The sequence below is a fragment of the Nesoenas mayeri genome, assembly GCF_963082525.1.
Source record: "Nesoenas mayeri genome assembly, chromosome: 2".
Lineage (NCBI taxonomy): Eukaryota > Metazoa > Chordata > Aves > Columbiformes > Columbidae > Nesoenas > Nesoenas mayeri.
The window spans coordinates 79,765,506-79,780,014 of NC_137543.1; the positions used below are offsets into that span (position 1 = coordinate 79,765,506).

The following is a 14,509-nucleotide window of genomic DNA, read 5'->3' on the forward strand; positions in this document are numbered from 1 at the left end:
AAAACAAACAAACAAACAAACAAACAAAAAACAAAACAAAAAACCAACAGCTGAAGAAAGCTGAAAAACCATATACAGTCCTCTTTGTGCCACTGCCAGGTAGAACCTGCCCAGAGGCGAGGGCAGGTGGGGATTGTGACCTGAGAGCTTGCAGAAAGCTGGAACCAGGCCCAGCTGTGTTGCACCTGATCCACATTTCTAACAACAGCTTGGGTGCTGAACTACATGAACCAAATCCTCCTCTTATCCAGGAAACCTTGCAAACGGGCCTGTAATCTTAAATGCCAGTAAAAAATGCCTATTGTAAGAGGTGCAAAAAATTGTGTCATCTTGTATGTGAAGAGCCCTCCACATTTACCTTGTCCTGGGAGGCTGCAGGAAGGTGAGAGCAAACAGGCTTCATCACCAAACCACTCCGAAGGTGAAAGAGGAGAGGGAAGGGAAACACAAATTCTCTCACTCCCCACTCCAAGCATCTCCCTTGGCTCGGAGCCCGAGGGCTGGTGCCAATGCTGCCATCACCACAGAGCTGCTCCTCCCGATCCAGCGAGACAGGCTTCAGTTTCCCCCCATTCCCAACACAGCCAAGCTGGCAGGCGGGGGAAAGGGAAAAGAGCTGGCTGTGTTTTCGGCTCTTCTGGAGCAAGAAGGAAGGAGGAGCTGAAAGCAGCAAAAAGCTACTGAAATGTCAGTTGCTCTCAACATGCATTTGGCAGCGGTGAGATCCTTAATTCCAGCAACACAGTGGAGCAAAGGGAAATCCACTGATTGAAATAAGCAGGGTTTTCCCTTTTTGCTATTGTTCTTGACCACATTTCTCAAGACCAGGAGGTTATTTTTTCTTTTCCTGTAGGTCAAGGGTGTCAAACTTGTTTTCAGAGAATCACTGAATGGTTGGGGTTGGACGGGACCTCTGGAGATCATCTAGTCCAACCCACTGGCTAAAGCAGGTTCACCCAGAGCAGATCACACAGGAATGTGTCCAGGTAGATCTTTAATGTCTCCAGAGAAGGAGATTCCACAACCTCTCTGGGCAGCCTGTTCCAGTGCTCTGGCACTCTCAAAGTAAAGAATTTTCTCCTCATATTCAGATGGAACCTCCTGTGCTTCAGTCTGTGCTCACTGCCCCTCATCCTGTCATTGGGCACCACTGAAAGGAGTCTGGTCCCATCCTCTTGACACCAACCCTTGAGATATTGATAAGATCCCCTCTCAGCCTTCTCCACGCTGGGGGGAGAATGTAGGAGTGGTTACATTATCACTCCTAAATGTAGAAGTAGTTACATTTATACAGTCCTAAAACTACATTTGGCCTTTTGAAGGCAACCATGAGGCTGATGTGGCCCTTGATGAAAAAGAGTTTGACAGGCCTGCTCTACGTACAGGGTTCAGGGTCTAGTGGTGACAAAGTACTGAGCTGCACAGGAATGTTTAAATCGGTTGGGAAAGAACTTAGGGTAGAATCAGACACGTGACTAGCAAAAAACACAACAGATTTTTCACTAAATGAAATTGTAAGGTGTGTAAGAAAAATGAACATTATTGTTAGAGGTCCACAGCACAATACAGAGCGAAGTTCAGAAATCTCTCCCAAAACTCTGATGGTTTAAAAGCCTGCTTTATCTTGGAGTTATCCTCTCCATGCAGCCCAAATCACGTTCCCAAATCACCTCGCAAGGCACACCAGCAAGGAAAATCAAAGCAGCAGCAGCTGCAACTTACCTGATGAGGATACACTGGTTGTCATGGCGCTTCCAAAGGCAGCGGTAGCACTCGTTCGCCACAGCGAAGATATGAGGTGGTATCTCTCCCATGTGGTGCTTGCTGTATCGCTCCATGGCTGCGCGGTCGTAGAGTCCCGGGATGGTCTTGTAAGGGTTCACAGAGGCAACTATGGAACCAATGTAGGTCTGCAAGCACACAGCCCCCGCACCGAGTTGTTACGACACATGGAGTGGAACAGATTAACACTCTTCCCAAATGAATGACAACAAATACACATGTGCAAAACCTAGCAATCCTTTGGATAAAGGTGGCTTTCTTCCTTGCAGCAAAAGCAACAGAAGGGCAACAGTTGTTTCTACCTCCATTGTGTTTTCATACTCACCCCACCCACAGCATGGAGTTTCTCAGCTACATGAATCCTTGCCTTAACACCATTTACAGCTCCACAGTAATGTCTATGAGCAGTGGTCTACAGCTGGTTCTCACATGTTCTTAGGGACTTACTGAACTTACTGAAAACCTGACTGTGTCCCAAGTATCAGTGCAAAAGTCCAAATTTCCATGCGGAGTATCCAAGTCTTTCTCTGCTCCTCATTTTTAAAACAGGACTATCAGACATTACGGTAGACACTAGTACCATTATATGGTAGCAGGCCCTAAGAAAAGCATGTGAACTGGCAGATGCTCCCAAAGCCACTGAGTTTCTGCAACCTAATTTGCTACTAGTATGATGCACAACGGCAGCGGACAGGGCATTCATTTCTACCCTATTTCAATCATGGAGCACATCAGTTAACACCACTGAGGCAGCCACTTAAGCCTGTTCCCATTGCCTTAACTCATTAGGCTGTGGTAACATGAGCATTTGCAACAGTCTATTCCCACTGTTGTTCATTTTCTCAGTCACCTTCCACTCACTTCAATGTAATTTTCAAATAAAATCAAATTAAGTGAGGTAGGAGATAACACTAAGCACATTACCTCCAGAATTTCCAGTACACTCCTGGGCATATAAAATTAATTGATATACAGCACGGTGTGTGCAGTGTTACCGCCGCGATACTAATTTCATTTCGTTAAGCACCCCTGCTGTGGTTACAGGCAGGAATGCGGCTCCAACAACCCTGCTGCAGGCTCGCAAAGGGTCAGGCTGCGGAGCTCCAGCCCTCTAACACCATGCACAGACAGATGCTCCATCCACAGCCAGCCTCTCGTCGCCAACAGGATCCAGCTGTGAAGCTGACAGCAGGACCATGGCTCTCACCACCTCCACAGCACCCTGCCCAGGAAGGCCTGGGGGAGGTGAGGAGCACCCTGCAACCCACAGAAACGAGCCCCATGGGCTGCTCCAGCAGCTGCCTTCTCCCCCGGCCTTTTCCACAGCTTTTACATTCCTCAGCCACCTGCCTCCCTCCTCTTCTCCTTAATTAACATATAATTATCGCTGTGCACCACATCTCCTTTCTCGCCGCTACCCTGCTGTTCACATTCCCCGTTATCCACCTGCTTGTCCTCCACCAGGCCCAACACACATAGCAGCTTTGAGCTCTTGCTAAAGGGGCTACAGCAGCGTCCCTGAAATTATGACAACTTCATTAGCTGCGAGGAGAATATTCCTCCTCTCAGTAACTCAAGTACCATTCACAGAGCTGTGAACTTTCAGTCTGTGTATTTTATAAAACCTCCCATGCTGCACAATACCTCAGAAGATCTCATCAAGAGGAAAGATACCATTTCAACACGAGATCGTATCGCAGGGCAATTACAGCACTGAGATAACAGCTTAATTTCCTGGGATCATCCCCTCTTGGGTTCTTAAATAACTAACAAGGAAGTCTCTGAGAAAAAAAAAAAAAATCCTCAGTTTGAAACATATTTCAGCACAAATTGCACAGCGAAAATTTTAAGAGGTTTGTTTGTTTTGGTTTTTGTTTGTTTCTGGTTTTTATGACATGAATACAGTGCAAGCACAACCAATAAAACACACTGCTACAGATCTTCCTCTTTACCTTTTTGAAGTCTGACTAAAGCCTTATTAAAATGTGTAAAGAGTAACTTGAGGCATGCCATCACAACAGATGCCATGGCAAAAACACAAACAACAAAATCCCCCCCAACACAAGATACCATCTAACTTTGTAATTGTAAGCATCCCTTCTACAGCTTCTCTGTGACCAAGTGCCTGGCAGAACAACATCACATCACGCTCCCTGATCTTCCTGCGACAGAGCACTGGCAAATCTGCACCATCGGTGCCTAAAGCGTGATTTTTCTTGACTCTCTTATTTCAAATGGTAAATATCATGAGAGGCAACAGCAACCTGCTTCTGCACAGACTCACTTAACATGAGGCAGTCTTTCACATGGCTTAAGCATAACTTTTTAAAAATTATATAAACACTCCCAGAATATTACTCATTATTGTGAATAAGAAAATATTTTTATTAAATAAAGTCAGCTGGCTTTATTGCCTCATAATCACGTATGGTATCAAGGATAAAAAAGCAGTGTATTGTGGCAATAACAGGAGCCTGGTGAACAGCAGAAACGATACTGGCAAAAACAATTCCTCAATCACTTCATGGACTAACTGCAAGAACATGTCACTCTTTAAAAAAATTCATTCTCTCTCTTTATTTTAGCAAAAACATGAAGAACCACAACCTCTACTGAAATAGCTCCAATTTTGCGGTTCCAGTTTTCTGGCGCTTTGAGTATATATTACCATTTTGCAGAACAAGCTAAACATGTGCACAAATTGCCACCAAATCAAAATGGTACGAGACAGAACACCAAAAAACCTCAAAAACCAGGTTCCTCATACCAAAGCAAGATCACAAAAAAGCAATATTCTTCACGGACACAGTGGATCAAATTTATAATCTACCAAGTGTCATAATCCAATCCAGAAGCAGCCACAACTAGATGTCTGCATGGACTAACTAGGAATTAGCTGGCCTGAGTGAAAGTTTCACCTTAACACAAGATAGTTCAGCAAGGTATTGATGAGCTGAAGCAGTACTGCTACTAAAAACTATTCCAATTACTTTAAAAGTTCCTATTAAAATACAAATTACAACTAAAACACCAATCTTCCTGAAGTTTTGGTAAATTTCCCCTGGGGATACTCAGCAGCAGCAAGATCTGCTGCAAGAATAATTTCCCACATCACTTCCAGCTTAATACTATGCTTTGTCTGTGCGCTATCACACGCTTTTACTATAGCAGCAGTATTTTATTTTAAAGCAGATCCTACTCCTGCCTCTGCCCTGGCACCTCCAGGAGCCCCAAAGTCAGGGGCTTGAGGGCCAGCATGACCTATACCCACACAGAAAAGAGCTTCACCCCCTGTTTGCAGGGCTCTGCTTTCCCTCCTCATGGAGGGCTGACCTTCTGGTTTTGAAGTGCAAGCCCCCTGGCAGCAAGTTAAGCCGGTGTAACGATAGACAGAAAATGCAGGGCTGTTCAGTGATGGGCATGGTCTCCTGAACACTTTTTCTGCACCAGGCATCATCATGTGGCAAATCAAAGCAGCTAAGAGTCAGAAGTAGGACCTCTAAATTACTTTATTATGCTCACACCACCAGGCAACAGTTTGGACGAAATTTCAGGAAATGTATTTTCATGTGAGAATGTCACCTCCACTTTGCTTTAAAGAGAGCAAATTACATTTTCTCATTGTTCTTTGCAGTTTCTAATTGGATTCTCACAGTCGCTAATTGTTTTAATGAAAGGACTCCAAAGCAGTTATGAATAGGAAAAATGCTCATACATCTGCCAGAGCACTGGCATGCAGACAGGATTTGCGAAGATTTCCAGCTGAAATAGTTTGAGGGGTATCTCAGAGAAATCCTGTGTAGAGCTCGTATCACGAGCCTGACTTTTATTAAATACCTGGCAATGAACAGGAGAGTTCACTTTTTGTTATGCAACCAAATCAACACTTCAGATAGAACCACACACAAACTTATGAATTACTTTGTTACAAACTAAACCAGCAACAACTTGTTATCAGATCACTGCTAATGTATTTATTCAAACTCAAGAATAAATGAAAGTTGAGTTATTCAGCTGGAGTCCCAGTGCAGCACTTTGATTACCATATTAAAAGGTTGGGCTCCTTTCACACTGTTATATTTTTACTGAATTTTTACATTGATAGTGAATCTCTCCAAACACTTTTGGTCACAAAACACAAACACTCCTGCCTCTGCTTTTAGCATAAAAAGAGGAAACAAGATTGTTCGTTGATCCTCTAAGAGGACTTTCAAAATTAGAAGTTCAAATCCTGTCTTCTCAGCTAGACACTCAGTAAGATGATGGCATAGCAAGAGTCAAAATGAAAGACGTACTTTAGAAAGGAAGAGATTTTTCACCAGTTCTCAAAATGCTCTTTTTGTTTCGCTTGTTGTCTTCTGATAGCAATCAGCTTTGAACCTCATGTCTGAAATCACCCCAGACTACTTCAAATACTCAAAAACAATTAGTTCTTTAACAAGGTTCAAGAGCTCACAAAGATTTCTGATACCCACAGAAACACTCTGGAAAAACTTTCAGTGGTCAGAGCAGTCTGAGAGGCTTTTTATTTATTTTTTTTTTTAAGGAAGACACAATCAGTTTACTCTTGTTTGATGCCAGAAAAAAGTAAATCCTGTCAAAACATTTATTGGTTAAACTACACTTTGTCAATATAGCTTAAAATTACAAGAAACAGGTTTGCAACAGATTAAGTACATATAGTTTGAAATATCTTTCTCTCCCATATAGAAGAGGCTTTTGGACTCTACACAGAGAAGGCAACAAAAAGGAAACTGCCCTAATGCAAGGTCACTTCATTAATCCCATAAAACAAACATACTAAATATATCAGGACCACCTTGCTCTCCCATTTTTTCCCATTCACAGATGCTTTTAGGGTACATCCTTTCAGGTTTGCTGCATATCCAGCAACCTGAGATGTTATGTTACATGTATTTACATGACCATTGAGAAACCGCACTTTGCACAACTCTCTTAAGAGCACTTTCAAGATTTTCTGCTTTAGGACAAGAAAAACCTCTCTCATGACAGAAACAAAAGCATGTTTACAGATGCCTCAAAAATTATGTGTCTGGGTTGTTTTTGAGCAATGCCCAATTTTCCTGGAGTCACTTAAGGAACTGATTCTGTGCGTGAAATGTAGGGGTATTAGTATCAACCTGACAATTTATTCAGCATGTACTACTTTCTGGGCTTACCCTCAATATGTAGGAAACTTCAAATAGAACTGCAGTGCAACTAGCCAACTAAAAAGCTACACTTACATGTCACTTTTAAGCAATGTATGGGAAAATATTTTTACTACTGTTCCACAGAACTTGTGTGTCTCCTACCTTTAAATCATTACAGCTACAATAACGTTACCAAATTACAGTACCAGTGCCTTCACAGAACATGCAGAGGCAGACAACACTTGAAAGACCAAACAATAGCTGTCAAAGTTTAAGCTTTCAACATCAAATTTCAAGGTTTCAAGATGCAAAACCGAGGAACAGAAGAGTTTGCTACACACTGCAGATACAGCCTCTGTTGCTCCCAGTTCTCTCAAGTGATGGGATTGACCATAATCATGACTGAGCTTATTCTGAGGCAAAAATCAACCACCAGATACACATCAGCATAAAAAGGAGAAAAGATGGCTGTGCCATATTTTGGCATGCTCTTTAGGGGCAGCAGCAGAAGAGGCAAGAGTATGCCATAAACAGGATGATAATTAATGCCCTTGTTCTTGGTAGGACCTTGATTTATCCTCTCTGTGGTAAGTATACCACATCTTTCAGCTAGTCCCATGATAATTTCAGTGGGACAGAATCTAGTTCTGTCTCTAAATTATAAACTAAAATGTCTGAAGCCAAGCTCCTTTCTTGAAAACCGTAATCAAAGTGAAGTACTAAACTACAAGTTTAGATGTTTTTGACCAATCAAGCCATTTCTAAGATGGTAATGTCATACTCTGTAATCATCCCTACATGCTTGGGCTTCTGCAGCTCTCATCAAATTTGGTGACTCATGGCAGGTTCCCCAAACGCCCAAATTTACATCAGCTTTGATTTTCTTTCTCTCTGTGTTCCTTGTCAATGCACACACCATTGTGACCCGTAAATTGTTCTTTATTTCTCCTCAAGGTGTAGTGAGGAGAGTATCAGTCTCTTTTCCCACATAACAAGTGATAGGACAAGAGGAAATGGCCCCAAGTTGTACCAGGGAAGGTTTAGATTGGACATTAGGAAAAATTTCTTCATGGAAAGGGCTGTGAAGCACTGAAACAGGCTGCCCAGAGATATGGTGGAGTCACCATCCCTGGAGGTGTTTAAAAGATGTGTAGATGAGGTTCTTAGGGACATGGTTTAGAAGCAGACCTGACAGTGCTAGGCTAGCGGTAGGACTCAATGATCTTAAAGGTCTTTTTCAACCACAAAGATTCTATGATTACATGATTTTATGAGCTGTTTGTAAACACACTGGCCACACAACAAATGCAAGCATTAGCATCCACAGCAGAGGACCTTTAGAAGGGAACCAGAATACAACAGAGAATGTCACTGAGAAGATCAAGTACCAACAGGCAGCTACCCTGCATCTGAGGCCCTTGTGCTTAATGTTCTCCTTGTCGTTGTTTTTGAAAAGCATTTTCTCAGGCACGTTCACACTGCTTAGCTGCACTTTCCCACGTGCTTCAGCCTAAGATGTAAGCTGTAGCACTCACTTCTACCAACTATGGCCCTGGTGGCCTTTGCCCTTCCTGTGCTGAGCACAGCTTAGACCCAAGGCAAATATTTGATTGTTTTTTAAATACGTGATTTCACACGATTATAGGCAACTGTTGGGCAACAGCATGCCCTATTAGATTCATCCTCATCTGTTATGTTCACCTTTCAACTCAACTAATGTGACCTTAAGCTTCCCTTGGTGTAAGAGTATTAAGCAACACCATCATGTTCTAAGCCCCTCCAAAGGCAAACACTATTCTGCTTCTTCATGAAAAAAATGGCGCTTTGCAACCCAGCTACCTTAACTTCTAAACTAAGTGAATCCTTCCACTCTCTACAGCTTCAGCCTTGCACATCCATAGTGTCCTTCTTCTAGTATCTGTCTACTTCTTAAGGGTTAAAAACTGGGGTTTGGTCACCTTAGCTGCCAATGGAAATACTCAGTGCACACAGGCAGTCACATCTTTCAGCTTAACTCCACAGAAGGCCCAGAGATGGTGAAGAACCTGCACATAACTAAGAGCTCTCCATGGGTTAAGAGATACACTCATAGTTTAATTCCATCTTATTTTCCCATTCATTTTCTCCTACTAAACGGACTGTTCCATGTAGAAGGAAACTCCACAAGTGTTATCCGGAATCTCCAAAAAAAGATTCAGTTAGGAAATATGAAACTAATATAAAGAAAAGCTGATAAAAGAGCATTGTTACAGCCAAAGGTAAAAACCAAAACAACCGACAATAATATTGATGGCAGATAGACATCCTTCCTTATTTAAGAATTTCACAGGCTTTTGGCATGTTTTCTCCTGTATAAAAAGGACCAAGTCTCCTTGTTCTTATTGCTTTTCTTTGCTGACTAATACAATACAATCACTACCATGTAGCAGTCCTATCTGCTGGATGTCAGGATAATGATTTTTTGTGCATAGACTGTTTATATTAAGTGTTATGGAAAAGTATCTCTCTTTACCACTGCCAAGTGGAGAGAGGAGGTGACCTCCCGAACAAAAAACCACAATCGATCAGAATGAGACATTGATTTTTGTTATTTTCATGGGCTGCAATCTATGCAACCTATGTGCAAAATAGGTTTGCACATCAGACCGTAGCAATCTGTCTGCACAAGTGCACAGCTTAACTCCAACCAGGGCATCTAGAGCTCAAATCAGAAAAGGCCCCAGAAAGAGCACAGACCTCAGGGCTCATCGCTTCATTCCAAATGGCCTGTGGCCACACACTAGTTCTTCCTGCTTTGTTATTGTACGATGCTCAAATGAGTCTTTCAAAGCTGTCTGAAGGTCTAATTCACCCTCCAGCAAGGAAAAGAAAAAAAATAGTCTTCTTCCTTCCTATAGATTAATCTCAGGAAGATGAAGGGGCTTTTCAGCAAACAAAAATGCTGCTAGATGATATACCAAAATGCACTGTCTCTGGAAGACTGGAGAAATAGTTTTAATATAAAGCTTTGGAGATTTGTTTCATTCTGCCTGTATTTTACATGCTAATGTCCAGATTTTCGTAATGTCTGTGGTCCTTTAATGTTTTAAGACCTCTTCTATAGAAAGGCCTTTTTTTAGGAGGAGAGCAGGAATCAAACTTTAGCAGAGCATGAAAAAGGAAATCAAAAGCAGAATAACTGAAATCTAAGTCTATACCAGATAGTTTGTTGGATGGCACCAAACTGTTGCCAAATGGTCATGGATCTAGAAATCAGCACTAAGATGGCAAATAGCATTAGCAGTCAAAAATGTGTTAAATTGAACTTTTGGACTTAGTTTGCTTTTAAAAGGAAAAACTGATGGGCATCAAAAGAAAAGCGCTGAAACTGCTTGAGAGAAATGGACTACATCTTTTCATATAAAAGTAACAATCTGGCTATGAATCATTTACACAGGTAGACAATAGCTATAAAAGTAATTTAATTAATTCTTAACTTAAATGGATTGTTTGTGGCCTTTCTAGCGTTAAGCTGCTGGAATATGTGAAAAAGGCAGTTGGCCGTTGTAGCACAAGCAGTAAATTTTGTGCAGCTCGCTTTACAGTCAAAGCCTAACTCACATAAAGAAAACGTGCTGGTGACAGACAAGCGGCTTAAGTTTCAGAGTCCAAATTCCTGCCCTCCTTTCAATGCCTTTCCAGGCCTGGGAGCAACAGACCTTACAGAAAGAAGCCAAAGCTCACCTGCAAGCAAGGCAAATGCGCACACAGAAGAGTTCAGCATAATTTGCAAAATCTCTGACTGAATGGCACTAAGCTCTTGTTGGCACTATCACAAGTGACTGAGAAATTTTCCTTTGGATTCTGCAAGATGGTCTACTTTCTATTCTCAGTACACCACGTTAGCAGTGACAGTCAATAAAGGTGTGGAGAAAATAGCATGAAAACAAGCCTTCGGATATGAGAAGATATTTGCAACATATCCCATCACGAATGACAAAACCTGTATAAGGTGACAGATTTCTACTTTGAAATTTACGATATGAAGTTATCATTAAGTAGGGCTTGAGTATCATCCAAAACTCATGGAAGTCAATAGGAATTGACCCCGTTGATCCTGCATGTATTATTTATTCTCCTACCAGCCAACTAAGTTAGAAGAAAAATATTGGCACAAAGCAGACAGAAAGAGCAATATATTTCATGTTTTAACAAAGCTTTGACCTCCTCTGCTTCCCCAGCTGTCTCACTGAAACAGCCTCCTGATGACAGAGGGTAAGATCCCTACTGCAGCATATACACACAGCAGGATACCAACAAGTACCTAATGTGCTGTAAACCATAATAAAAATGTATGTATTTGTGTAACCATTGCATAAATTATAGCGTACTCAATTAGGCGGACCTTTCTGACAAGTTCCCTTTTTAATGTTATCATGTTGATCACAACACCTCAGCCTGACATATTTGCTAAGATCTAAAAATATGCACCTTTAAAATTCCCAATGTTTTCAGTTGTGAAGACAAGGTTCACACAAACATCTGTTATTGTTGTTGTCATTGTCATTATTATCAGCAGTCCCACAAGCTCTGCAGCATGGAGGAATTCAGAAACAAAGCTGGTTAAACGATGGATGGTATTTGTTTACTTCTCAAACCATTACAGCTGTGTTCTTCCTCTAGCATGTATTAAAAAAAGAAAAACAAATAAAAAATAATTATAATCGACCTTTGGCAGACAATTGTTGATCTATTTAACTGACCATCCTTTAGGAACATCAATCACCAGAAATAAATTCCACTAGATTTCCAATTAAAAGCCTGCTGTGTTTATATAGATCTTTGTCTGCTGCTCTCTAGTAACAGATGTGAAATGGAAGCTATAATTAATGCTCAGAGACAGGAACTCACTTTGAGCTACATTTTGAAAACACTATCTGATGTGTGTAAGCATAACATGCTAATTATGGAGGTAAGTAGCTATGTATAGACATTTGTAATGAATTCTTAGCAACGGCGTTCTCTACTCTCTGCAGCTCCACCGAGGGAGGTGGTAGAGAGAATCTTCCCCATCCCTCCAGTAGCACAGGAGGGCATGGAAAACACTGTGATTCATCAGAACACTTTTAAAATTTCTTTACTGTAAAAGCAAAGCAGTTAGATAAACAGCAGTTTCCTTAGTGGCCACAGAGCAGATCCTGCAAACCGGTTACTTGCGACTCCTCTAATGCATTGAATGCCTGTGGAGAGGAGCTGTGCAACCACAGCTGGGTTGCAGCCAAGACTAGAATAAATGCAGTTCTAGGAGCCAGTGTAATAACAAGGGACTTGGTCTAAATGTACATTATATGTATTTCATGCTACCAACTAACAACACAATTTATGTATTCAGTTGTGGGGTTTTTTTTTGTTTGCTTGTTTGTTTTTTTCAGCCAATAGCCCACATTTCTTTGTATCACAGAGCATGACAGCCCAAAGACCAAGGATCTTGAGCTGTCCAGGATGGTGTATGGATCCTTGATACACATTTTTTTTAGGTTCAGTTTCTGCAGGGAGTGCATCCAAATTTTTCCATTTAAGAAATCAGTCATGACAGGTTTTGCCTTTATAAGTAAACACTTCGGAGCTATTGTCTTCTACTGATCTCTCTTTTTCTTTCTGCCTCCACCTACAACTTGTGTCTGTGGTAGAGGACATCTGAACAGGAGTGCTTTCAAAGCATATGAATTACATCTGTCTGTCTGTACTTAATTAACCACGACTTCAGCGTGCCCTGCTATTTTCTCACTATAACATGCAGCAACATCCACTTCCTGGTGACCATTCTAACATGGCACAGAGCAACTGCACCAAATCTGAAATGAGTTTCACTGTACTCAGAAAAAAAAAATGAATATGCAAAAATCTAGACAAACAAGTCACAGAGAGCAACTGACCTAGATACTAAAGTGTCTGTGTCTGCAAACAGATTTTGAAAAAAAAAACAACCAACCCAGTGGTGATTATTGATTAATACTGCACAAACATCAACTAGTTGCCTCAGGGAACCCTCATGACTCCGAGAGAGATAAATTATCTAATTACTGCAAGTTTAACAAACTACAGCTGAACATGTTGCTAAAGTAAATAAACACCAATAGATTTAAAAATCGATGCATAAATAACTGAATGTACTTTTTAAGAACGGATAACTGAGCATTCAGTGTAATAAAGTGGCTAGGAGCTCTGCAAGCAACCTTGTCAGAGAAGAAACAACTTTTCCAGTTTAACACCTTTTTTTAAAAATTGGAGAACTGTTGCTTTCTCATCCAAGTTATTCCATGTTTGTTGCTTCAGCTCAAGAGAGAAAGGAAGTCAGCCACAAAAATGAGCTCCTAACTACCATCATCCTCCCTCTGATGTGGATGTGGCTGGTACAGCACATGTCTACGTGGCTGGTACAGAAGTTTTTAGACATACGCACACAAACCTAACAGATGGTTATAATTATCGGCGGGCAAGCTGCAGTACTCATTTGAGAGTGAACAAAAATAGGTTATGTTCTCTCTCACCCTTCCCAACCACCACACCCAATTGTTGGACAACCTGGATGCCACTCTCCCCATTAGGGGAGGGTGGCTGAGGGACCACCACACCCCACCCCATGCAGCACCCCTCTCTGGGCACGGGTACACGTTCTCCACATAAACAAGATGGGCACACGTCAAACCATCGCCACTTCAAAAGGGGAACGTGCCTACCTGGCATTTCTTCAGAGCTTAATTCAAAAGGAAAAAACTAATCAGATGTGCTTTGAAACTTGTTTATTGCTTGAACTCACGCAAACGAAGGTGGATCTGACGCTGAAAACCTCTATACTGATCTGCACAATGTATAATGCGGGTATTTCCAACCTGTCTCTCACCTCAGCAAAAGCTGCTCTCTAATCCTCTGGTCTGCTCTCCTGAAATTCACCACCCTGCCTGGGTAACTCACTGCTGGCCGCAGAGACGGGACAACCACGGCTCATCCCAGAGCCAGCTCAGACACCGTAATTTGTGCGTCTCACAGCGCAGGCCACGTGGTGTGGTTTACAGCGTCCTCTCCAAGGGTAAGCCAGCCTCCTCCTCAGTGTGTACTTAACTAAAAGTAAACCAGGATCAACAGCCTGGGGAACAACCCGCCTTTGAACAGCGACAAGAATGGTGGCCGCAGCACTTCCCCTCTCCACGCTGCCTGCCCTGTGCTGGCCTTGCTTCAGAGGCAGCAAAATCCCACCTTCGCCTTCACAAAAGGCTCTGTTTTCAAATGTGGGCACCTTCCACATTTAGCACTGGTGTTTATCTTTCCATATTTTGCCACATACCAGCCTAGCCCACAAGCTAATCTGAGCATTCAAAGACGGGCGTCAAACCTCATCTGCCGATGTCCAGAAGCAGGGCCTCCCATACCAAGTTGTTTCTAATGGAATAAAATGGGCAAAGAAGTAGCAATGAAAACCCCTGCACCATATGATCACTGTCACCCTAACTCTGCTCCCTTCCTGGACAGCAAAAGCAGTGATAGCCCAGAAGCAAACTTTTAGATAAAACCAGTATTAATCAAGAAATCTGAAA

The 14,509-nt window shown here is 42.0% G+C and overlaps 1 protein-coding gene across 1 annotated transcript in view; it reads right to left on the reverse strand.

The window, feature by feature from the left end:
* MYO10 (myosin X) overlaps window positions 1-14,509 on the reverse strand; it is a gene marked incomplete at both ends in the record, with an annotated part of 159,576 nt that overhangs the window by 74,665 nt on the left and 70,402 nt on the right. The window contains 1 exon segment of the mRNA XM_080340369.1: window positions 1,723-1,910. Coding sequence (XP_080196495.1) covers window positions 1,723-1,910 — 188 coding nt within the window.